Raw genomic sequence first — 26,940 nt, 5'->3', positions numbered from 1 at the left:
GAGAGGAGGCTCGGGCATCTGATAAAGATGCCTCCTGGACGTCTCCCTCGGGAGGTGTTCCGGGCAATCATTATCATTATAATGAATCAGAATTTGTCTCGTTTGTCTGCTTTTTATACATAGCTGACTTTCTTCCTTTCTGTGTTTGTAAACAAGTGTGACTTAGCCAAGCTGCGCATGAATTATTGAAGCAGAATGGCAGAATTCATGTCAGTTTATTGCAGCCCATTGACATAAAAACTTCATAGATCATAGATGTGAACCGATAAAAATAGCACAAAGTATTTAGTCATCTAAGTCAATTAAAAAAATCATTCTGATCGGCGCTGGATTCCTTCCTTTGAGGTTACCGGGAAAAAACTGAAAAATTGGCCTTTAGTGTTTGAAAAGTCCTTGAATTTAGCTATGAAAAGAGTGTGCAAACCCTGCTCTTAATGTCTCTTAGGACCACGCCGCATCCGAGAGAGCACGACGGCACGCCGAACAGGAGCGGGACGAACTGGCAGACGAAATGTCCAACAGCACTTCTGGGAAGTCAGTGTGATGCCATTTCTTTCTTAAATTTTCACCTACTGCGAAGTTTTCTTACATCTGTGTGTTTTTTAGATCCATGCTGCTTGAGGAAAAGAGGCGGCTGGAGGCTCAGATTGCTCAGCTGGAAGAAGAGCTGGAGGAGGAACAGGGCAACACGGAGCTGCTGAACGAGCGCTTTAGGAAGAGCACCATGCAGGTACACTCAACATAATATTACTACTTGATGCTCATTCACCTAAGTATCATCAATAAGTAATGACATACAGTAAAGCTGTATGTAAAATTGGACTAAAAATAAACATGGAGTCTTCATTTTACAAAGTAGCCATGGTCCTAATGTCAGAGCTTGTCAGATATCACCATTACCGTTGAATTTTAGCTCAAAAGTCGTTGTGTAAAATAAACATACAGGTGGAAACAAGCTATGCAAAGAGCTCACTCAAGTATAAGCCACATTCTTGTGGCCTATGGTATTTATAGCTGTAGAAGATGAAGATGCTGATATTTAGCGTACCAGGAAAAGATAGAAAAGATTGTTCTCAATGAAGAAGACGATGCTAGTACTTGATTCGAAAAATATTTTACATGTTCTTTTTATAGAATTTGAAGGCGACCATACTCTTATATAAGAGGAACACAATAGTCTTTGACATAGAAGAAGACTCTATTTTATTATTGTTCCCATTCTTATCAGTGTGGGTGAGCCTTCTTCGGGGCCCTTGACTTCAGTGGTTTGTCTGTGCCTTTACATTTTTATTTGAACCATTCTGGTTGTTTGGGCGGAGGTGTTTTGTTGTGGATATATTCTTATGGTAAATGTATTTTTATACAGCACTTTGAGCAATTATTTGTCGTTCAAGTAATACCCAAATCAATTTTGATTTGATTTTTTTTTCCTCGCGGTAGACAAAGAAATTCTTACAGTACTTTACAAAGACAATATGTGTGTTTCCTCTTAGACGATGCTAGTTTTATTTCAAGAAGACTAGTTTTTACGTAAAAGCACATGATGATAATTGAAGTAGAAGAAGATAAGACTTGTTCTCAAGTAACATGAAGAAGGCGCTTTTTCGGCGTAAAAGATCAAACTTATTATCATACAAAAAGACATTGCTTGATTCGACAGAAAAATGTCGAAGACACAAGTGTCTTTTCTGCCTTGCGCCCTTAATGATGAATTGAAAAACCGGCTTATAATACTTCCTCATATAAGTTGAGACTTGCCAACTTCCCAAAGGTGGAGACGCTAAGCACAGAGCTGGCTGCAGAGCGCGGCGCCTCCCAGAAGTGCGAGAACGCTCGGCAACAGATGGAGCGTCAGAACAAGGTCCCAAAGACACCTTCAACTCCTTAAGTCGGCTCATATAAACTATCAGGCAACATCCCTTGAACAATATCATTTGTACCACCCAGGAGCTGAAAGCCAAGCTAGCAGAACTAGAAGGTTCCGTCAAGTCCAAGTTTAAGGCTTCCATCACGGCGCTGGAAGCCAAAATACTTCAACTGGAGGAGCAGCTGGAGCAGGAAACAAAGTAGGTGCTGACATTCTCCAAAGCAAATCTCCAAGAATCCTTCTCACCTTTCTTTTCAGGGAGAGAGCTGCGGCCAATAAGGTCGTCCGACGCACGGAGAAAAAGCTGAAGGAGGTGATGATGCAGGTAGAGGACGAGCGGCGTCATGCCGATCAGTACAAGGAACAGGTGAGACCCAATGAGTTTCAGATGGAAAGCCATACGTGCTTCAGACATTGTTGGGTTATTTTTATAATGGTTGGTTGGATCTCTGTAGCACTAGCAGGGTTCCCGCGTATTCTTAAAAACTCTTAATAGGCATTGAATTAATTATTCTAAAAATAAGGCTTTGATTGGCCCTTAAAATGTCTTAAATCCAACTTTCTAAAGTGTTTAAAATGTAAACAGATTAATAATATTGATTTGTTTGAACTCGAAAGATTCAGTATCATTCATCATGTCTTTTTAAATAATTCACCAATTTACTTTGGCGGCAACATCGCGTGACCACGATAACGGAATTATCAACGGTGATGTGGTTTCAGTCAGGCCTTTCAGAGAAGACACATGTCTTAGGTTCACCTACAATACACATAGCAACTTCTGACAGAGACCTTTACTTTGGACTATGGTTAACTGTACATTTAATGAGAAGTGGCTGTATGACGAACGTTTTTCGCCGTGGCTAAAAGCTGTGCCAGGTAATGTGTACGAGGCACAATATCTTGTGCAAGAAATACTTGTGTTTTTTTTTGTTTTAGTTGACAGAGAAAAGTACCGTATTTTCACGACTATAAGGCGCACCTAGAGGCCTTTATTTTTGTTCAAAAGCTGACCATGCGCCTTATAATACAGTGCACATTCTATATGGATTAATATTGAATCGCAAGGTCTTGCAAGTAAGGCAAACAGCCGCCGATTAGATTTCCCCCCGTAGGCGAAATAGTGCGCGGTGTATGCTGGGATATATATACACCTCCGTTTCATTTCTCACTAATGTGTCAATCATTATTTGAATCGGTCACTATTGGCTAAAGTTATTTGGGGGTAAAGGAGGCGGGTCCTTTTTAGCATTTACAGGCACATATGCTAAAGCGGTGGAAAACAAAGCCTGCGATTGGACGAAAAAGATGTGAATCACATGTTAGGTTGCTCTACGGCATGGAGAAAAAAACATTTACTAGTCTATATCTAAACAGGAATTATAGGGCTAAACAGACAGCTAGCAACAAGCAACGTCCTTCGATGCAGATATGCTTTTCGGCTGATTTTTTTATTTTATTTGTCGGCATTATTGCATGTTTTGGAATACATAAGTATTTTACACGGTTGGATTTACTACACTCAGGGATGTAAGAGGACCATAGTTGCGTATTATTATTGAATGTGATGGCTGCAAGACAACTTTGGTGAGCTTTATATTTTCCCAGTGTCTTGTTTCAGACTGATCTCGATGTTTCTGTTATGAGTCTATTTTTAAATTCAATTCAATTCAAAGTGTTTATTGTCATATGCACAGTAAAGAATCACGTTTTCCTTCACAATGAAATTATTTGCTGTCCACACAGTTGCCAGCAAAAAAAAAATAGAAACCTTCCTAATGATATGTGGAATGACGCATTTTAGTGATTGGTGACATCGTGTCCATACGTGTGTGTCCGTACATCTGTTTGCATCTTTGCGAGCCGTCGGAATGTTAAGGGGTTCATGAGTTTGACAGAACTATCAGACTGTTTTGTTGACGTTCCCACTATAGCGCCTTGTAGTAGGGTGCGTCTTGCGTATGGAAAATATAGGACAAAAAACAATTTTTTGGGGGATGCACCTTGTAGTCGAGAAAATACAGTACAGTGGAACCTCGGTTCTCGACCATAATCCGTTCCAGAACCCTGTTCGAAAACCGATTTGTTCGATCACCGAAATCATTTTTCCCATTAAAAATAATGTGAATCGTTCCAACACCCTGAATGTTTACCTTGAATGTTTAACGTAAACATAAAGCTAACCCAGGGTCATCGTACGTTCGCGTTATAGTAATCTTCCGTACGAAAGATTCTCCTAACATGAACGTGTAAAAATAAAAACATCAGGTCGTTTACAAGTCATTTAGCACCCGGGTCTCCACAACAAGTGGTGAGCGGTTCATTGGAAAAGGGGCTCCGTTCCAACACCCTCAATGTTGGGCTCCATTCCAACACCCTGAATGTTAAACGTAAACTTAAAGGTAACCCAGGCTAATCGTACGTTCGCGTTATCGTAATCTTATGAATAGGATTTCTTACCTTTGTGGTGGTTAACAGAAGGCACTCGCACACCCCCTTCATATTTGGCTATTATTTCTTTCTTAAATGCAATAGTTGTACGCACTACTTTTCTTTTTTCACCTGTAGCAACATTGCTGCTTGCACTGACTTTCTTCAGAGGCATAATAAGGGGCTAAAACACCCGTATGCCGCTCAGCATCTCATCCTAGCGTACGCACTACGATTTTTTGACCGAACAGCGAAGCAAGAATTTCTCGAAATTTTCGGTCGGATTTGTTCGAACTGAGAGGCGTTCAAAAACCAAGGTTCCACTGTAATTGCATTCCTTTTTGACTGCGTGAGCACTGGCTTAAAGGAGCGTTGATGTATTTTCTGTGTATATGCAATGCATCAATACGTGCAGATGGACAAAAGCAACTCGCGGATGAAGCAGCTGAAGCGTCAGTTGGAAGAGGCGGAAGAAGAAGCCACCAAGGCCAACGCGTCACGAAGGAAGCTGCAGCGAGAGCTGGACGACGCCAGCGAAGCCAGCGAAGGCCTCAGCCGCGAGATCAGCAGTCTCAAGAGCAGACTCAGGTAAACTACATTCCTAGACTCCCGCTCGTTTTCTTTCTAACGCGGATCCGATCTTTCAGGCGAGGCGGTCCCGTCGGATTCTCGTCCTCCGGCCGTTCGGGCCACCTCAACCTCAACGTGGACGGCGGCGCTTCGGCGGATCGCTCGGACGACGACGCCGATAGCCGCAACAGCGACTTCAACGACGTCGCTAACATGGACTGAAGTCATGCGCTCGCTCACAAACGGACTAGGATTTACACAGCAGCAGTACCTTGACTTAGAAGGTGACGGTTTTTCACATTTTGTGGGGCGTGAGCAAACGAGAATAGTACTGAAAATGACCTTATTTTCCGGACTACAAGGCACACCTAAAAACCCCAATTCGGCCCAAAAAAATTGAGTACGTCTAATAACTTGGTGCATGTGATATAATAGTGGCACCCCTACTTACGAATGTCTTTACATTTGAAAGTGTCAGCTCACGAAGTACAGACCCTGCCCTACTTACGAACGAGAGAGGTTACAGACGATCGTTCGTAAGTTGAACTTGTTCATAAGTTGCTACAGTGCTATATTTTGTATGTTTAAGGTTTATATTGAGTATGTTTAGGGCTTGTATAAGTAACCTGTATTGTTTTGTACTAAAAATAAACCTTTCATAAAATAATATGCTCTATAAAGATAAATAAAGTTGAGTTTAATTTACTTTTGGAAGATGCGCTTTAAGAGGTTCTCCTCCATGGTAAAAAGTGGCCGAAAAAAAGGGATCCAACCATTTTCTCAACCGCATCAAGCTTTCTTATTCCACTTTCGTTTCAAAAGAAACGGCTCGCCTCTTCTTTACACTTTACACCAACCATATTGAATGGATGCACGAGATGTTAAACAATAAAAATGTCAAAGTTCTCGGCGCTCTGGAGATACAGTATAGAAAACAAGAACTAGGAAGTGAAAAAGTGGATTTCTTTTTCGGGGTGGATGTCGCGTGACCTCTCACAGCGCCACCACACGCCGGAATGAAGCACTACAGTAATTTCTTGTACTTGGAAAAAGGTGCACATAATACAAAATCTAACTTACATCAATGTCCAGATATTTTTCAATATCCCCAAAAAAATGTTCCTATCTACCGTTTTGCGTAAGTCGAATGGTCGTAAGTAGGGGAGCGTCTGTACCTGAACAGGAAAGTATTGCCTCTAGTTACAAAGTCCACATTACAGGACACACTGCTACTCACCGCTCTCAGTTCCTCAAACGGAAACAAACTGGCTTCAAATCTGCCTGGAAATCCAGTGCATGGACGTTCTCCCAGCATGCTCTTCGTGTCACCGTTCAGAGACAGTTGAGAGACTAGGAGGATTTCCGGAAAGATAGGAGGGAGGAGGAGGCAGCCATCGTTTAATCATCCCAAAGTAAAGACATTTTAGCAAAATTCTATGAATTCTCGGAATTTGTGGAAAGGAATCCCCTGGAAATAGTGTTGACAACTCAGGCTATCGCTACGTCTGCCTCACGCATTTTTCAAACGGATTGTCAAAAGCTAATGAATCAACGTATTAATAAACGCGAGGCAAAAAGGTACTTCCTTTATTTTTTGTCTTTTTACATTATGTGCCTCTCGTTTTATGTTTACTGTGCGGTAATCTGATTTCAACATGTATTTGATTTATCATCTGATTCTCTTTTATGATTTATTTAAAATAATACACTATATTTTTGCAGGGCTTGAAATGTATTAGCGCATTTAAATACTGAATACGTCTCTATTTACAAAGTTTTCAGGTTACAAAGCTAATCCCAGAACGAATTAATAAATTTGTAAGGAGAGGTACTGCTGTACTGTAAATTACAGCAGATAAAAATGGAAATGCATACGGTAATTATTGGTATGTGTTTTCATGCAAGGATTTACGGTAATACCATATATCAGCAATGATTGTTCAAATCGCCAAATATCTCAGACCTAAATTGCAAAACTTTTTCTCCAGTCCTCTTGAAATGTATCAAGCATGTTTTTACAATTGTTAACCACAAAAGACCACATTGTTTCCCAAACGCGGAACAGCTAATGGACGCAGTATCAATAAATTCCAACTACGGTTTTCAAATTTTATCCACCATATTTCAAAATATTTAAATGTGGACTGGATTATATAAATTCCTGGCCAATTTGGAGTTTTTAGATGCGCCTTTTAGTCCGGAAATTACGGTACATCATCTCCAGCCTACGTAACAAATGACAAATTAACACACACAGGCCTACCAGTGATAACTAGCCTTAAAAGCACATGAGCTCAGATTGATTTGACTTCCCGTATGAGTGAACTAAAATGCCCGCACTAGCACTTTAACTGTATTAAGTCGTAGGAGACAAAAGTCGTAAGAAAGAAAAAGCAATACACGGGCTGCTAGCGACTACGTGGGAAATAGAAAACTTTAAGTGTTGGCACGTCGCGTTCGAGGCCGGCTAAATAACAGGACAAACCAAACTTCCATTTCACACCTCACGAATCGATACAAAGGTCAAAAGATTCTTTGATGCCAAATACAAAATACATTAAAAAAAGAATCATTTGCAGCAGTCCACAAGTTTATTTTTATCAAAAAAATAATAAGTCTATAAAAACATCCAAAACCAGACTTAATATTCCGTCTGAGTACCTATCTGTACCAAATTACAATCACTCTTCCTGTATTATAAATACTCTGCCATTTTTCTTCCGAAAATATTCTTCTTTCTCATTTTCTCATGCTCGAATAAATCCAAGCATCCAAGTCAAGGTACCGCTGTTCATATTTTCTTCTTCTTTTATTTTTAACTGTAATCCCACGAAGAAACCTCTTTCCTGGGAGGCAAACGGACATTCTGCCTCACGTACATGCCTGCAAAGTATTTTGGGGGGAACACTCGCGTTTTTTTTCTTTTTAATCATCTCCTAAATATTTCCAAACTTGCCGCTCACAATTGAGTGCGGAGGAATCGAATGTGGAGTTAGACAATGGAAGTGACTGCCGAGAGCCGCTAGAAAAAGGATGCGGTATGCTTTTAGGACTTTTGCAAGAGAAAGACTGGAAATGGGTTTGATTTCATGTAGAAAGCCAGCTGAGCATTTTTTTTAACCTTGGTAAGATGGTCTGGAAAAATCGTCTGTATAAGTCACACAAGCTGAAAAATGCATGCTTAAGGAAAAAAACGAGGCCCACCTGAATATAAGTCGCATTTTGGGGGGAAATTCATTTGATAAAATCCAACACCATAAAACATGCATGTCGTCTTGAAAGGATATTTAAAATAAAAATGAAATGGGGAACAACCGACTGAATAAGTACAGACGCTGCCCTAGTTGCTTAAGTGCTATATTTTGTATGTTTAAGGTTTATATAAGTAACCTGTATTGTTTTGTACTAAAAGATTACCATTTGCTCTATGAAGATAAATAAAGTGAAGTTGAACTTACTTTTGGAAGATGAGCTTCAAGAGTTAGGCGACTTCCTCCTCCGTGGTACAAAGTGGCCCAAAAAAAGCGATCCAACCATTTTCTCAACCGCACTTTCTTATGCCACTTTCACTTCAAAAGAAACGTCTCGCCACTTCTTTACACTTTAAACCAACCATATTGAATGGATGCACGAGATATTAAACTGTAAAAATATCAAAGTTCTTAGCGCGCTGGAGATACAGTATAGAATGTTTACACACGATTTAGGAAGAGGAAGCGGATTTCTTCTTCGGGGGTGATGCTGGGTGAGCTCTTACAGCGCCACACACCGGTAGTGGCGGACAGAAGCACTACAGTAATTCACAATTCAAAATCTGACAGCAATAGTTTTCCACATCCTGAAAAAAATTATCCTATCGTTTTATGTAAGTATGGTCGTGAGTAGGGGAGCGAATGTATACTGCAGGGGGTGTCCAAACGTTTCAGAAAGCAGGCCAAATTTGGTAAGCTAAACATTTGTGAAAGCTATTCAGTCTGGCATTCATTGAACAGTTTTTAATAAATCCACCCTCCGTGAATGGTTTGCAGTAAGCAGCACTGCAACCTCTAAGCTCGCTTTTGTAGCATTTTCATTGGATTCGCTGGGTCTAGTGAAAAAGCGCTACTGTTACGGTAAAACGGCTTCTAATTGCTTCACCATTTCACAGCGTTTGTTTCCAGTTACTTTTTATAGTTGGCATGTTTTGACTGGCATTGCCTCTTGATATTCTATTCTCTTGGCAAACTTGGAAGACAGTTGTCTGTGGAAAAAATACTCCCAATTTACACTTGTCCTGGAACTGGCAGCCCTCACAGTCAACTTTCCTTTTTTTTTTTTTTTTTTTTTTTTTACAGTTGAATTGTCAGAAATGGGGTGGGCTTAAACTCACAGAAAGCCAATGGCAATGTGGCCAAAGGGTTACTGCCCTCATCTGATGAAATGGTGAAATTTGTTTGGGGTACAAATTTATTTAGTACTGCAGTCATTCTGGGAGGCCAGTTAAAATTTGATAACGGGATGTAACTGGCCCCCAGGCTGGACTTTGGACATGCCCGGTCTGGTGTACAGTATACTTACGGTACATTTCTTGACTGACATGCCAGGTAATCTCGATGTAACATAAAGTTATTTCGATAACTAGTCTAGCTTAAAGAACACAAAATCCAATGAAATCTTCATTCTCTTGGTCACCTTAACCGGTTAACAATTCCCTCAGCTCAGGAATTAGCCGATAAGCCGCATCAGTCTCCTTTTTTACGTACTTTACATCAGATTCGACGTCACTTCCGCTTCTGGCTAACTCCAAACTTTCTTTCTGCTGCTTGGCTTCATACTTCACTTTTTGCAGCTTGAAATCCCCAGAAAATGATTTTCTTTTCAGTGCCAGTTTTGTTCAACTCTTCTCAGTTGTTTTTATGAAATAACAGCAATGTTGAAAATATCCACACGGCTCTATAGCGCCCTCCTGCGGTAGGGCTGCACACGCACCGAAATAGAATCAGAATTGCGATGTGACGTAGTGTGATTGTGTAATCACATGACACTGCTGTTTTTTAAGGATTTATGGAGAGCAATCCTAGCAACGCTCCCCAGAAGAGGGCACTGTTTATTTAAGTTTAACCCCCTAACCATCCTATAAAATTGAATGCTGTTAAACCGTTTGCTGAGAAACTGGACCAGGGGTCTCCACCCTTTTTGTTAATAAACTGTGTGCCCTTGGCGTTCATTGATATACATTCCTAAATTAGCGATATAATTATTTTCTTTACCTACATTTTTAAAAAATGAATGTCTATATTATCTTGTAATTTTTATTATTATTCTAATGTTTTTTAACCACTAGGAAGTGCTCTGTAATACACTTTAAATCTACTGGGGGAAGACTAACATTTTTTTAAAACGACAACAAAAAAACTTAAAAATAGTGAAAAAAAATGGAGTGGACATAAAAAAAATTAAAAAACAGAAAATCTGTTAAAGAAAATATAAATCATGAAAAAACAGTCACGTTGATTTTATGAATTAAAACCATAACCCCTGCCCTCAAAAATAAAATCCCCTGAGAAAATATAATAAAAACAGTCACTTTAAAATTAAAGGGGAAAATTGTGTCAGGTTACCATAGTAACATGATGAAATCTTTATTTCCACACTTCCTGGTATAGGAAACAAATAAATCCCGAATTGCGTGACTGTATGTGTTCGTATGTGGCTTATAGGCTCCAAAACGGGTAAACTGATTCCGGAGAAATTTTACACGTTAGTACTTTAGGCCTCTGGAAATGTCCAGCTAGGTTTGATGTCAAGGCACCCCCAAAAATACTATTTCAATAAACCTCAGCCCCGACAACCTCTCTCAAATAGAATGCCCGACATGAAAAACGATGTTGTCCAATTGAATTTTTCAGCACCAAAAAAAGGTTAGAACATCAATGCTCAGCCGGCTTTTCATCATCTCACGCACCTCATCTCTTTTGTGTAAAACGATTCAACGTATGTTTTTCTTGTGCCTTAGGAATTAAACCAGAACATCAACGGGACGAGCGTTTCTGTGATCTCATTTTGTCCGCCGCGCTTTTCATATCCTTTACGGTACGCCACGCGATCGTGTGATTCTGGCTCTTAAACATAGTGTACAGAAAATCTTTCATTTGGGTTGGAAGCTTTAACAGTACAGTAGTTAACATCTGGCGATATTTCAAATCCAGATGATTGTCATTATTATTATTGGTATTGTTTTCCAGCAGGCGTTCCACTTCACATATTCCTAGCTTGTTTTATGTACACTTGGATTTCTGGGCAGTTTTATTTTAATAAGGAGAAATAAAGCATATTCATTGTAACTTTTTCACTAGTTCTGTCCTGAATCTGGGATGTCAAACATATGGCCGGATTTTTCTCTTGAGAAGCGCAAGAGAAAAACGAGCTGCGGTTTGAAATATGTTTACTTGATGTCACCAAACACAGGCCACAGTTCTAAAGACACGTAAGCAGTATTTTTCTCATTCTGTACCTCTTTTTCGCTCTCAATTTTTTCTCCATCCATCTCTTTCTCACCCTCTCTTTCTGACTATCTTCCCCCTTTTTCCGTCTCTTGTATCGGTTTTATACTCTTATTCTCTTTTCCCTTTCTGTCATTGTCACTCTTTTCTCTCTGCCCTCTATTTCCTTCTTGCTTTCTCTTTCTGTTTATCCTTCTGTCTTTTAGTCTCATTTTTTACCTTTTTTGATCCATCATTTTTCTCTCATCTCTTTCACTTCTGTTTTTTCTTCCATCTTATCTCGCTCTCTTTCTCACTCATTTTCTTTCCCTTTCTCTTTCTTACTGTTTCTCTCTCCTCTCTTTTTGTCTTCCTTTCCATCTTTTATCTCTCTCCCTTTCCCTTCTTTTCACCCTTTTATCTCTGTTTCTTTGTTTTCTCCCTTTTCTTTTTTCTCTCTAATCCAATAGGCCAGTCTTTTTTTTTTCCTAGCATGTGACCCCCGGGCTAAAATGATTTTGAAACCCTGTTCTAAATATTTCATTTGTAATGTTGTCCCTAAGTACACATACAGAAGTGAACCATAATTAATTGTTTGGATAAAATATAAACTGACTTTGCAATATTATTGTCTTTTAGCAGCAATCGTAAATATCAGGAGAATATGATTGGAATGTAAGCCAATATTGTTGCAATAAGCGACTGAGGAAATTCAGAATGCAGTTCTTTTAAGTGGTCACATAATATATTCGGTAGGTGGAGACGAAACAGATCTCAATATTGGCAGTCACACGTTACCGTCCATGCCAATTTGATGGGATTGTAATGTCCTTTAAGTGACAACTTGATTTATTTGGCTTCATGCTGTCAGCTGCCAACATTAACAGAGCAAGCACACCGGTTTTTGCTCAGCTCCCTCCGAGGTCACAGTGAAGTGCCAGAGGAGGAGACTTTAGTTTGTCTAATTACCCAGTGTCCTTTCGCCTGTCTCTGCAGCTATGTAAAATAGTTTTATAGTGGGGTCGCTTGAGGGCCTGCTACACTTCATACTCAATGATTCTACGTTGTGTTTAATGCACCACAGCAGGGGTGGCGAACACGCGGCTCTTGGCCAATAAGAATGCGGCTCTTTGCCTCGTCATATTTTCTATATACAGTGGCTCTTTGCCTTGTTTCATGTTTATTTTTTTTTGTGTGTATTGAGGGTGGACACTTTCTTTGAAATCAACACAAGAACAATGCTTGTTGTATTGTGAGGAGTGTGTTATGGGGAAAAACGTTTTTAATTTTGTGTGTTTGTGCGTGTCAGTCTGTCATGGCAGGTCAGTTCGTGGTGTGGCTCTTTGACTCTTACAGTTAAAAATTTCGGCCCTTTGTGTCAAACTCATTCACCACCCCTGCACTACAGGAAAGCTAAATGTAAAAATTAACACATTGCCACTTAGAGCACCACTGCCCCCTAGTGTCATGGAGGCCTACTTGCATTTTATTCTGGGAAAGTTGAGGGATTTTTTTTAAGTCAAACACAACTGCGCCCCCAACCAAAAACCACTGGTTTAACCTGAAAATGGTGAAAGTAAGAAAAGTTTTGTTTCAAATAAAGACCGAATGCTGACCTAAACTTCTAAAAATAAACGATGAATTTCGTAGTACAGTGGAACCTCGGTTCTCGGCCATAATCCGTTCCAGAACCCTGTTCGAAAACCGATTTGTTCAATCACCGAAATAATTTTTCCCATTAAAAATAATGGGAATCGTTTTAATCCGTTCCAACACCCTGAATGTTTACCTTGAATGTTTAACGTAAAGCTAACCCAGGCTAATCAAACGTTCGCGTTATCGTAAACTTCCGTACGAAAGATTACGCTAACATGAACGTGTAAAAACAAAAAGGATGAAGAAAAGAATTATGAATAGGATTTCTTACCTTTGTGGTGGTCAGCAGAAGGCGCAGGTGGACGGTGGGGAGAGGAAAATCATCAAAAGAACCTCTTCCAAAACTTGCGGCCGTTGCTTGCTTATAGCACTCACTCCCTTAGCCACATCACTCGATTTCACAGCCTCCTTATTCTTTAGTATCGTACTGATTGTAGATTTAGCCATGCTGTAGTCCCTAGCAAGATCAGACACTCGCACACATGCTTCATATTTTGATATTATTTCTTTCTTAAATGCAATAGTTGTACGCACTACTTTTCATTTTTCACCTGCAGCAACTTTGCTGCTTGCACTGACTTTCTTCGGAGGCATGATAAGGGGCTAAAACACCCGTACGCCGCTCAGCATCGCACCCTAGCGTACGCACTCACGCATTACCGGCGTTCGAACTCCGATTTTTTTGACCGAACAACGAAGGAATAATTTCTCGAAATTTTGGGCCGGACTCCGATTTGTTCGAACTGAGAGGCGTTCGAAAACCGAGGTTCCACTGTATTTGAGGAATGAGTTGACTGCCCAAGAGATGGCGCCAGTGAGTGGCAACACGCCAATTTGCAGACACCACCTTCAAGAAACCAGTCCTTATGGAAACCATCTTTAATTCCAACCTTGACACACAGGTGAGGAAAAAAACCGACCCAAATCAAATCAAAAGAAGCCAGCGATTCACAGAGAAATGTCTTATTGTTTAGAACTGTCCCGCCCTCGTCCCCTTCACTCAAACACACTTCTACACACAAACATACGATCCGAAGGGAAGCTACAACAATCTTTGGCATCGTTCTCGGCGCGACCAATCAGACACACGGGGGGGGGGGGAATTCGGGTCAGGAAGAACCATTAATGGAGGTAATATGTCAGTTGAGCGCAAAAGGAAGCGGGGGAATTAGAGGAAGGGGCTATTCCGGTTACTTTTGCACATGAATCCTGCATAGAACATGTTTTCCTAGCGGCCTCTAAACTAAAGCGTGTGTTATTTAAATGACAACCCACAGAATATTACCGTATTTTCTGGACTATTAGGCGCACCCAAATACCCCAAAAATTGAAAGTGCGCCTTATAAATGCGGTGTATAAGATCGGAAATGGATACAGTGTTTATACGTGTACCTTGCTACACAAAGTTTTTACAGTATACTACAGATTTTGACATCATTGACTAAAATCGCAAAAAGGGGAATCAAACGAGTCGTAGCCAATGAGCGTGGTGACACTTAACCACTAGACCAGTGTTTCTCGATTGGTGGATTGGGACCCAAAAGCGGGACGCGAACTAGTTTTCAGTGGGTACTCGGGGTTTGGCCTGGCAGAAAAAAAGGGGCAATTACACGGTAGATGGCAATAATGCCCTGTTTGAGTGGGACCACATCTCATTTTATTGTGATTTTGTTTGTTTTATTTCCCTTTTCTGATCATAATAATGGGTCTAAGGAATTTAGTATTTCAGGTACAAACCTATTTTAGTATATGGCTTTTTTCAACAATTTTAGGGTGTCACTTATGTGCGGTGTAGGCTTAAATGCGACTATACAGGGTACTTAAAGTCGTTTTGGGGAAAAATGGTGATTTTCGTTTGATACATTTGAGAAGTGGCCTTTTTTTTCTTAGTTTGGGTCGCAGTTTGGGATTGGAGTGGAATGATGGTCAAGTCAGAGTAGTTGAGAACCACGACACTAAACCACCAGTGGGACAGATGACATAAGACATTAGCTTCTATCTCATCATCACACTATTTCAACTCATAGTGCCAGAAACAAATGTTAGAGAAAGGAGAAAGAGATAGATATGAATAAACGCAAAAAAGCACGGCAAGGGAAACAACTCGTGTTTATTTGATGATAAATCAGTGTTTTTTCAAATACACGATTGCTCTTTACATTCATCTTTCATGATGACTTTGTTTTCTCCATTCTCTAACATTTTTTTCTGTTACCTTGAGTAAATGTTGTGTGATAATGAGATAAAATTATCCATTTATCATCAATATCGCTCTTACTGCTGTGACCTGGGTTCGATTCCCATTGAATACAAAGTTTCGCGATTTTTCTGCAAAATTGTTAGTTTGTATAAGTGCAAGTATTGATCAGTCGAAGTGTATAAAATGTGCAGTTATACATGAGTATATATGGTAGTTTGTACTGTATATTTAATTCAATGCGCTTTATAATGCACCTTATATACAGGGTTCGTACACCTTTTCATTGGCCAAATTCAAGAACTTTCTAGGGCCGACTTACATTTTTTTAGTACCTTGATGAAAAGAAATCTAGTACCGATTAGAAGAGTATTTTTTTGGTTTGTTTGTTTAATGGCTAAAATACAGTTCCTATTTTGATAGTAGCACATACTCTGTCCTATTTTGAGCTTTTCCTGTCTATAATTCTTATGTGTCAATTGGCAGCTATAAACTGACATGAATTCTGCCATTCTGCTTCAATAACGCACATACAGCTTGGCTACGACACACTTGTTTACAAGCAGTGAAAGGCCTCTCTAGGTGTCGAGTAATAAGAGTTAAATACAGAAGCCAAAAAAAGACTGTATGTATAAAAAGCAGAAAAATGAGCAAAATTTGTACTAATTTTAATGAAATTGATTGCTCCGGAGCAGATAGAATTTAATCTAAGAGGCTGCTGATCTTTTTTTATTTGTTTTACTAATTTAATTTTTTTGCGGGTTTTTAATAGGATTTGTGTCGAAATTGGTTACAATAGAATTGTAGTTTTTTTTTTTATATTACAGTCTATAACACTAAAGACTTATTTTTAGTTTATTGTTTTGCATTTTCAGAATGTTTTTGTTGTTGTTGGATTTCAACTGTCCAATCCATAAAAAGCTAAAATGGGTTTGTACTTTGCAAAATTCTTTTGAAGAATATTTTGATTTCTATTTCATGCGTTTTTCAGGAATGCCCTGCAAACCTTATTAAATTAAAAATTACTAAGTGATTTGGCGCATAATGTTGTATTCGTTTTGATATTATATCATAAAAAAAAAAACGGGAAACCCGAGGAGCCGTTTGGAGAGAGCTCGCACAGTGAGCCGAACCAAATGAGACTGTTTTTAAATAGAGCTGTCCTCCTTGGTACAACCAGTAGGGGATTGTGCTGCTTCACATGTCATAATCACAAGCCACTAAAAGCAGGCGTGTTGGCGTCATTTTCATGCACCTTTTCCTTCATTTATTACGTGGTCTGAAGAGTCAGAAAGCCAAGAAACAAGGCAATGGCAACAATTTCAAGCCTTTCACCCAAAAGTCAAGCATTTCAAGAACTTGTACGAACCCTGTATATATAATATACAATAATATTTTTGGGGATGCGCCCTATAGTGCGAAAAATACGGTAATCCACCCCCCTGGAAAAATCCTCATTGAAACAGGCTACAATCTTTACTCCCGTCTCTCCCTGATGCATTATCATTTCAAGTTTTTAATCGCGTAGCAACAAAAAAGGTCCAGTGTGATGAAACCGCACAGAAAAAAAAAAAATGGAGAAAAAAAGAAGAGAAAAACAGTCCTGTGCAACGTCTTGAGAAGGTGGAATTAATCAACAGTATATCGTTTGCTTTATCTTTACGCACACACAAACTTTCGAACCCGTCAATTACAAATAATTTATCGATATTTATAATTTAAGCTACTACTTAACAGTCGTCAGTGGAAGAAAAAAAAAGGGACACTGGGAGAAAAATAATCCTCCGATTTCTTACGTTGTTTTTGCGTCCGTTTCTATAGAAATCCTCTCGTCCTCTGTCCACAGTGATCAAGGTCGCTTGATGTAAACATGTTGACAAAAAAAAGAAATTTAAAGAAAAAAAAAAAGTATTCTTTCTCTTTACCCGTTCCTGTTTTCATTCACTCGTGTGCCAAAAGCAGGTCCAAATTTCCTGGATTTCATTTCAAGAAACGAAAAACAAGCTCTGTGGCGCCTCACTGGTCAGTCAATCGAAGGAGTCCGAATCAGTGGCTGGGTTTTCGCTTGTCTCCGCCCTGACTTTGGTTGGTGTCTAAAAAAAAAGCAGGACGGGGAAAAACACTTGTGTTCAGGAACTGTTATGGAGGATTTAAAGGTACAGTGTGTAATGCTCTATGTCTATGGTGGTCCATGGTAAAAAAGCATAAAGAAGAATACAAACAATCGTGACTCAAAGTGAGCAAAACAATATTATTTTCCATTACTTTTTTTGCAAAGATGGAAAAAAGTGAAGAAAAAAGGTGAAAACAGATGATAATATAAATAAAAGAGATAAGAAAAAACGGGGGAAAAGGAAAAGGAAAAAGGATAGAAAACAGGGAAAAAGATACAAATATGAAAAAACTAAAGTAAAAAAAGCAAAAAGGGGAAAAAAAAGGAGAGGGAAAAATGAGAAAACATACAACAAAAAAACTAGATAAAAGAAGAAAGGGGGAAAGAAAAAATAAAGAAAAGAGGGGAAAAAACTAAAGGGAAAAAAAACAAAACAAAAAAGCAAAGAAAATATTAAAAAGAGAAAGAGGGATAAACTTAAAAAGAGGGGGCAAACAAGAAAAACAAAACGGGAAAGAAAAAGAAACAAGGAAATGGCGGGGGAAAAAAGAATATAAATAATGTGAAAAAAGGCCAGAAAACATGGAATTAAATAATGGAAAAAGGAAAACAAAAGAGAAACAAGGAAAAAATAATACTTATAATGAGCAAAAGATTTAATCTTTTCTGTGGATTTTTTTTTTACTAAACACAAAAAGAGAAGACAGGTTTTAAGGGTAGCCTGGGTGGCAAGATGCCGGCAGATGATGTCGGCTCCCCCTAGCTCACTTCTTATGTAATAATACACACTGTCCCTTTAGACTCCAAACTAAAATTGATTCTTACCTGAGAAAGCGAGCTGTAGATGGGGAGGTAGAGCGGCCTGCGACCCGGACTGGAGACTCTTGTACAGTTCTGTGCAAAAACAGGATGAGCATCAACTCTTCTTTTATGGATGAAGGCTAACAATGGCCGCCATTTTGTCTTAGTAGTATATTATTCAAACTATAAGATGCACACAAAAACCCCTAACTGGCCAGAAATTTGGCCATGCGCTTTTTAACCCAGTGCACCTTATGTACAGAAAATGCATATCGGTTTATAATTATTGCTGATCAAAATTGCACAAAAATGGTGTCATCGGAGATCGAACCCGGATCGCAGGGGTTAGAGTTCCAAATGCTAACCACTAGGGACAACATAAAGAAGCTAGATCTATGATGAATATGTGCCCTTGTAAACTATTAAATCACAAATATACAGTGCCGTGAATAATTGCCTCAAGAACATAATAGAGATTTGGGCCACCTTTGGCAGCGATAACAGAAATCAAACTTATGACATTTGGTAATGATTCTTTCACAACACTGTGGAGGGATTTTGGCCCACTCTTCTTTGCAAATGTGCCATATTGGAGTTTTCCCTAGCGTAAACTTCCCGTTAAAAGTCACAGCCCAGCATCTCAATTAGATATAAATCCACACATTGACTTTGGCTTCATTTAGTTTATTTGGAGTCATCCAAAATTGGACTTGCTGGTGTGTTTCAGATCGTTGCCCTGCTGCATGATCTAAGAGCGCTTGAGTTTGGAGGCACAAACTGATGGCCGAACATTCTCCTACATTATCTTCTGGTAAGCACCAAAATTCATTATCCCTTCAACCATAGCAAACTGTCCCAGTCCTGAGACAGCGAAGCAGACCAGTAAAGGTCAGTGTTCATGACTCCACGATAAGAAAGACACTGACCAAAATTGGCATCGATTGGAGTTCCCAGACGAAAACCGGTGATTTTATGAAAAAACACAAAGAGTCATTTCATGTTTGCCAAAAAGCATCTTGATTATCCTCAAGCCTTTTAGAAACATTATGGGAACTGATGAGTCAAAAATTGAAATTTTTGGAAGAAGTGAACTCTGTCACATAAGGCATAAAAAAGGGACATAAGGAACATGACGCTAACAGTAAAGCATAGTGGTTGCAGTGTGATGGTCTGGGGCTGCTTTGCTGCCTCAGGACCAGGACAACTTGCTGTGGTTGACGGAATATTCAATTCTGGTGACTCCTGAAGGAGAAAATCCCGCCATCAATTCATACCCTCAAACTTAAGTTCTCTTGGATCATGCAACAGGACAACAATATAAAACACACCAGAAGGTCCACCGGAGAAGGTTCTGGATTGGCCAAATCAAAGTCGGGATTTAAATCAAATGAGATGCTTAAACGGGCAGTTGTTAAATTCTCAAATTTGGCAGATTTCAAACAATTGAAGAGTGGGCCAAAACTCGTGCAGCCAAAGGTGGCCCAACACGCTTTGAGGTTCAGGGGCCAATAATATTTTACCATTGGGAGACAATATAAAACTGCATTTTGTATATCCTTGAGTTGTCTCTGTGTGATATTTAAATATTTTTGATGATCTGAAACCTTTGTGAGTGATAAACATGCAAAAATCTCAGAAATCCAGAGGCCAAATACTTTTTCACGGCAGGGTACTTGAAACATTTTGCACATCTAGCATTACAGGACTAGAAAATGTGGGGTTCTTAGGCAAGCTTTATAGTCCATAAAATGTGATAATACTAAATAAAAAACATGTTCATGTCAAATTAGAGTTGAGTTTTTAGGATAAACTAAAAATTTCCAATGACACTCCGGGTCTTTAAACACTCTCTATGAAGGATGAAGTACGAAAATAGAATGCACATTTTCTGACCTAGAATAATTCTTTTTGCGCTATGTGGTCGTAAATGGAAGACACACGAGAGTTTTACTCTTCAGCTGCACTCACCCAACAGGTCGCTCTGTGCTAGGGGGTATCCTGAGTTGGAGCCGGGTGCGGAGCCCATGCCGGAGGATCCCGGGGGGCTGAAATTAAGCAGCGGTGGGAACTGAAAGGGTAGGGAGACTGGCACCAGACCCCCAAGCATGCCAAAACCCAGGGGGAGTGTGGAGGGACTGCCCAGCAGGGGGCCGCCTGCCGCCGAGACCTGAACAGAGGAGACGTCAGAATGGACTTACAGTGTTTTCCAAACATTGGAAGATCCTGGCGGGCTGCCATGGTTTAAATGGTCCTGCCAGAGTCTCATAAACTTCTATCATTGAAACATATAATATTTCAGACCACCATTATGTCATTTTTTTAAATATATATTAATGCAAAGTTAATCGAAAAAACTTCAAATTATATAAATGCCCAATTTCGTTGTCACAATATGTTAACCCATTTTGTAACAATGACAATAAAGGTATATTCTATTCTAAATGATCGCAAATGCCCCACTATGTTATTGTGCAGGGAAACCCCAGATCTTGGTTAGTAAGCCCCTCCAACATGCAACGTTTGTCCCGCTCTGGGTTAAATGTGACATTGACGGGTGTTGCGTTTTCCCTAAATTGAACATTTTTCAACTCTCAGCGACCAGAAAATTCCACGCAATGCCGGCGTTTTCAACAAAGCGTAAATTACAAGCAGTTACAAAAACTGGCCCAGAGCAGGAAACCATTTTGGTGGACACGTGCCCTAACTATAGCCCACAAATTGCACGTTACAAAAACCTCCTGTAAACCTTCAAAGAAAAACTAGCATCCTATTATAACAGCAATCACAAAAGCAGCGGTAACAAAATATAATACCATTTACCAAATCACTGATTAGAGTATTACATGAAATTCAATGGAAAACTCGATGATTCGATACCTTAAAGCATCGGCCTAAAACACGATTTATTTTTAGTCTGATTAGCTTCTGTCTCAAACTTCTGTCTTGTTTACAATGTTTTGCAGGTGTGACTTGTTTGTTGTGCCACTGCCTTCCATAACTAGTATATTTGTGATTTAATAGTTTACAAGGGCACATATTCATCATAGATCTAGCTTCTTGATGTTGCTCTTGGAATTCACCATATCGATGCGTTTGAATTTAAAATACATTTTCTTCTGGGGTACCATGCCCCTGCACCCCACTAAACTGTACAACCACTGGGGTCTGACAAAATTCTATGAGAAGCACTGGTTCCATTTCGTCACTCACGACCACCTGAGGCGATGCTTTAAGTACCGTATTTTCACGACTTTAAGGCGCACCGAAAAGCCTTTATTTTTTTATGCGCCTTATAATACGGTGCACCTAATATATGGATCGGTATAGTCGCAAGGTCTCGCAACTAAGGCAAGCAGCCGCCGACTAGATATTCCCCCGTAGGAGAAGTAGTGCTGGGATATATATATATCGGCGTTTCATTTCCTAACCAATGTGTCTGTCATCATTTGAATCTGTCACTATTAGCTAAAGTTATCCGGAGGTAAAGGAGGCGGGTAATTTTAAGCATTTACAGGCTCGCATAAGCTAAAGCGGTGAAAAACAAAGACTGCCGAAAAAGATGAGTGTGAATCAAACGTTGTTCAAAGGTTGCTTTACGGCTAAACAGACAGCTAGCAACAAGCAACGTCTATCGATGCAGATGCTTCTCTGTGGATTTCCTTTAATTTGTCTGCATTATTGCGTGTTTTGGATTGTATTAATATTTTGCACGGTTGGATTTACTACACTCAAGGATGTAAGAGGACCATAGTTGCGTATTATTATTGAATGTGATGGCTGCAAGACAACTTCGGTGAGCTGCCCCTGCTTTATTTTTTCCTAGTATCTTGTTTCAGACTGATCTTGAAGTTTCTGTGATGAGTCTATTTTTCAAATCAATTAAATTCTAAGTGTTTATTGCCATATGCACAGTAAAGAACCGCGTTTCCCTGCACAATGAAGTTCTTACTTTGCTGTCCACACAGTTGCCAGGGAAAAAGAAAATAAAAACTAGGAAATGTTTGGCATTTTTTGAATCCCAAGAGTTTAACCTTCCTAATGATATGTGGAATGACGCATTTGAGTGATTGGGAACATCATACAGACACCGCGTCCATACGTGTCTGAGAAACGTATTTGCTTCTTTGCGAGCCGTCGGAATGTTAACGGGTTAATACGTTTGACTGAACTATCAGACTGTTTTGTTGACGTTCCCACTCTGGCACCTTATAGTCTGGTGCGCCTTATGTATGGAAAATATAGGACAGAAGACTATTTTTGAAGGGGTGCGCCTTTTAACCCGGTGCGCCTTCTGGTCGAGAAAGTACGGTACTTGACGTTCCCTTCGCGCATGCTCAGTTTGAAAAAGTCATACCATGTTAGTCATTTGTGACACCTGTGGCCCAGGAACGTGTATAAATTCCAGTCTCGCCACAGGTTTGTTTCTTGCGTACTGTTCTTGCGTGAACACAAGGATTCCAGGGTACAAGACGCTCAGGCTGTCGTACAGCACCATATTTAGATTCCTAACTTACGTTTTAGTTTGGTTTTCTTGAGTTACCTGTGAAAGGTGTGATGTGGTGGAGGGCGTGGCCAGAGGTCCTGACGCTATCCAGCCGTTCCCCGCCTTTAAATTGGGTCTGGTTGCGCCCACAAGCCCTTGCCTCTGACTGTGATTGGCTGAGGAGCTCGAAGGCGATGGTGGCGGCGGCGTTTTGTTAGCATGCCCGGCGGTCAAAGAGGTCTTGCTGCCGGCGGGGGCGTTGTGGGTGCCCCCAGCTGCAGCAACGGGAGATTTAGTCGCCCCAGGGAAGGTGCCGGGCACCTGCTTAGTCCCTTGAACGCTACCTGTAACATTGTAAGGTGGTCTGAAAGTTTTGGGGGAATATTGGTGTTTAGGGCCAGGGGGAAGAGAGGGCGAGGACGACGGCGAGGGGGACGACGAAGACGAAGATGAATGCGGCGGTGTGGGCAGCGGCGGACGAGGCGTTAGCTTAATGATGGGGGAGGAGTTGGTACTGTGGGAGGGTTTGGTGAGCGTGGCCTGCATGGGCGTGATGAAGTTGGACTGCTGGGGGCGGGCTTTGTTTTGGGGCGAGGGGGCGGACGAAGGTGACGGTGACGGGCAGAAAGAGGGTAGGACAGGGTGAGGCGCTGGGGTAGGGCGGGATTGCGGTGACGGGGAAGACGACGGTGCCGTGCCGCCATTGCTGCTGACGCCCCCCAACTTAGGCCCGCCCTTGACTACGCTTTGAGGGACCCCTAACGTGCCGGGCAATCCTTTTTGATGATGCGGGGGCATCAGAGGGGACGCCGTAGGCGGGGGGCGCTGTTTCTGTAGCGTAGGGGCCGGGTGTGGGTGTATTTTGCCGCCCATGATGGCGCTGAGTCTGTTAGCGGTAGGCGGGGCAGTTACTTGTCTCTGGATGGGGGTGCCCGTCGCCTTAACCACACTGTAGGTAGCGTCGGGCGGCCTGGACGAGGTAGAAGAAACGGTGGGCGTGCTCAGCACTTTGGATGGGGCGGAGCTCGTGACCTGCGGGGGGTAGTGTGGGGTAACAGGGGGCGGGGATGAGGTGGGGATCTGGGAAGGGGGTGGCGACAGGGGGCTGTCGGCGGCCCCCAAACCCTTAGCGGCATTGCTGAGGAGGGCAAGCGCGTGTGAGATGGAGTCCAGAGACGGGGCGCTCAAGTCCTCGTCCAGGGAGTCCGAAAGACAGATGAGCTCCGACGGCGACGGCAGCGGAGGCGTGCAAGTTGAGATCACCGAGGGACCTGACGAGGCGGGGGCCGGCACGGGAGGTTTGCGGATCCACACACCCTCCTGTACACATCATGGCAGAAATTAACACGAGTCACGTGGGACAAATGGGCAGTTGGCTATAAGAGGGTTGATCCAACTCTTTAAATATGAAAGGCTACACGTTTGATATGCATTTTGAAAAAAAAACATATTCCTTATTACAAGCATATAACGCACATTTTTCAGGAATCAAACTCAAATCGCAAGAGTGAGAGTGCCGAATCCTAAACACAAGACAACCAGCGATACAGATGCCATAGGAAAAGGCATTCACTTTCATCTCATGATCACCCTATTTTTATTCACGATACCATATACAAATGTTAGAAATTTGAAAAAACAGAAAGTCATCCTGAAAGATATAAATAAAAGCAAAAAAGCACGACAATACACACAATTCTTTGGTGCAGCTGATGATGATTTGGAGTTTAAAGGACATGAAATAGATCCATTTTATTTTGAAATTTTGTGTACAGTTTACGTTGTCAATAAATGACTTTAATCATGGCCGCACGTATTTAATAACATTTGTTACTTACAATGCTTTGTTAGAGGTAAGAAAAAGTGAAACCAAATTGTATACTGATTTTTTTTTTTAAGTGCGTTAGCCATAAGAGTGCATTACACACAAATAAATACGGTATGTTGTTACTATGTAATTATGTTCTTACGAGGTTGTAATTACAGAGACCCGTCGCTACCTCGCGCTTCAATTATCTCTGGTTCACCCCTTCACCGATTGTTAATTTAATAGACTTTATTGTCATTGATGACAACTGATCGTGCATTGTGTTTCTAATAGACAGCTCAGACCATATTAGGGAGGGCGCCCTGTGTTGGGTGGGTGTGACTGTCTGTGTGCACGACTGTGATAGGCTGCTGCATGTTGCCGGTCAACGTCTACGAATCAAAGCAAACTGGGAAGAATACCAACCGGTAGATTTTAACGGCTCGATACGTTGAAAAGAAATGAATCTATTAAATCAGCCTCCAACAAAGGTCAGAAGAACGCAAAGAAATGTTGATCACCAGCGGGTGCTGCGTGGATTATTATTGCGTCCAAGAATCGACTGAGGCGGCTTCGGCAGGCAAGCGCTAGCCTGGCTGCAGGTACAGTCTACTGCTACTGCTAAGCTAACACCCGATGCGAGCATGCAACCAGCCTGCTGCTCTGTAACGTACCCACACAGACGGATGGGCTTCACAGTCCATGACACTTTGTCGAGAGACCAAGTGTTCAGTCTTCCACATGGGGGTCGGGGGGTGATAAAGCCCGGACCACACAAAGGTGGACGGGGCATGCATGTTGAAGTAAGAAGCTACGCATGCTTATGACATATATCCTCCTATTTTTCTTTAATTTTGAACAATATTAATAAAACCTTTATTTAACTGCAAATATGTGTTAAATATGTATTAAAATTTGTTGATCTCTGCATGTTATTTTGTTACAGTTGTATAAATCTCAATCGGTAATGACGTCATCTAGAGGTAAGTTTGACGCTACAGATTTTCACTTTTTGCGAAAACAGAAGCATCTCTGTATTCATATTTTACTGACTGTCTTCTGAAGTTTTTGAGCACGAAAAGTTGTGCATAATCAAATTTAGGTTGTCTGGGCTATTTCTAGTTCACCCAAGACGTCACTGAGGAGAATTGTATTGTATTGTAGCTACATGTGACAGACCTTAGCTTTGGCCTTGGGCCCGGGCACCACTCTCCTCTTCGCTCTGCACGGAACAGAAGAACAGCAAATTCTGATCATCTTTTCCACTTGCACTGACCGTTCCTTTTAAGTCGAGAGAAAAAAAGAAAATACTCACAGCGTCCCGGTGAGATGAATGTGAACTGACACACTCTCCTTGAACAGAATCCTAAACACACACAATAGGTAAGGTTCAATTGCGGGTGGAAGCCCCACATCATTCTGTGTTGTTACATACATAAGGAAGAGTTAATGGCGCTATTCCCATGTATGACCAGTAGAGGGAGCTGTGTGTATTTTTAGGCTATTTTAACACCATAACACCAATTCCGTCCACGAATGAGTACATCCTTTATGACTTGACATTATTCTTTCTACATGAATCCCTTAAACATCCAATGGAGAACAGGAACCCGCGACGCACATACAGACCTGGATTGCATCCAGCCTTTGGGCCAAAGGGGCTTGACCTCGTTCTCCAAAAAGACCTTGAGGTAGTCCTCCACGGAGAGCGAGCATTGGCTTTCCACGTCATAGCAGCTCAATTTCACTCGCACCAGCGTGCAAAGCAGACTCCTGCAAAACGCAAATATCAGAATGAAAGATTTCAACAGAAGCAAAGATTTTCTGGTTCCTACCGAAGCCTGTCATCCCAGATGAACTTCTTGCGAGGACCCATCACCCTTTTGCCGGGTTTTTCCTCGTCCTCTTCTTCAGAGCCGTTCTTCTCTCCCTCCTCTGACTGATGCCTGAAATAAAACACACAGTCAAGAGCAGGCTTGGGGAGTTACGCAATACAAGTAGTAGTAAAAAAATGTAATCCAAGTGTATTCCCTTACAGTTAGAGAAAAAATGTAATCAAATTACAGGTATATTTTGTAAAAATAAGAATTAAAATTCTATTTAGAAGCATATTTATGTTGCACAATACAGGGGACAATGTTGAAGTCCGGTGAGTGTTAGTTTTAGTTCTTTTCGTCCATCGCCACGTCTCTTCACTCCTCTCTCTCTCTCTCTCTTTCTGCAATCTCATTCAACCCACACACAGGGGGAACCTATCTCAGGACCCCTGCAGCTTCCCCAGGTGCCCGACTACAAAACATGACTGCATGACCAAAAATGTCTCAAAACTAACAGAAAAGAGTGATGTATTTAAAGTGTAAATCACGAGACAACATCAACAAACAAGTATTAACATACTGTATAAATTAAATAACATGAGGAATGCAATTGAGCGCCTGGGGGGCGTGTGACCTCTACCACAGCATCCTTTCAAGCATCCATGTATTCACCTCACATTTACATATACATAATGCGCTGATGGACAAATAATTTCAATCAATAACACTAGAGAGACA

General features: G+C 40.9%; 2 protein-coding genes across 3 annotated transcripts in view; one reads left to right on the top strand and one right to left on the bottom strand.

The window, feature by feature from the left end:
* Positions 1–11,194, top strand: part of LOC148360832 (myosin-10-like) — a 51,389-nt gene extending 40,195 nt beyond the window's left edge. The window contains exons 39-45 of the mRNA XM_088341746.1: positions 446–534; positions 607–730; positions 1,772–1,861; positions 1,948–2,066; positions 2,126–2,234; positions 4,713–4,885; positions 4,945–11,194. Coding sequence (XP_088197872.1) covers positions 446–534; positions 607–730; positions 1,772–1,861; positions 1,948–2,066; positions 2,126–2,234; positions 4,713–4,885; positions 4,945–5,089 — 849 coding nt within the window. The 3' untranslated portion in view covers positions 5,090–11,194. The remainder of the gene's footprint in view (positions 1–445; positions 535–606; positions 731–1,771; positions 1,862–1,947; positions 2,067–2,125; positions 2,235–4,712; positions 4,886–4,944) is intronic.
* A 2,737-nt stretch (positions 11,195–13,931) lies between these two features.
* The window catches only part of LOC148360831 (ubinuclein-2-like), a 34,918-nt gene continuing 21,909 nt past the window's right edge, over positions 13,932–26,940 (bottom strand). For both annotated transcript variants that reach the window (XM_088341744.1, XM_088341745.1), the window contains 8 exons: positions 26,221–26,331; positions 26,015–26,158; positions 25,701–25,751; positions 25,565–25,607; positions 22,636–23,898; positions 20,064–20,262; positions 18,120–18,188; positions 13,932–17,274 (listed from right to left, as the gene is read on the bottom strand). In XM_088341744.1, the coding sequence (XP_088197870.1) occupies positions 17,228–17,274; positions 18,120–18,188; positions 20,064–20,262; positions 22,636–23,898; positions 25,565–25,607; positions 25,701–25,751; positions 26,015–26,158; positions 26,221–26,331 (1,927 nt within the window). In that variant the 3' untranslated portion in view covers positions 13,932–17,227. The remainder of the gene's footprint in view (positions 17,275–18,119; positions 18,189–20,063; positions 20,263–22,635; positions 23,899–25,564; positions 25,608–25,700; positions 25,752–26,014; positions 26,159–26,220; positions 26,332–26,940) is intronic.

The sequence above is a fragment of the Urocampus carinirostris genome, chromosome 8 (assembly GCF_059441175.1).
Source record: "Urocampus carinirostris isolate Australia breed hairy pipefish chromosome 8, RoL_Ucar_1.0, whole genome shotgun sequence".
Taxonomy (NCBI): Eukaryota; Metazoa; Chordata; class Actinopteri; order Syngnathiformes; family Syngnathidae; genus Urocampus; species Urocampus carinirostris.
This window is presented reverse-complemented; position numbering and strand designations above follow the sequence as displayed.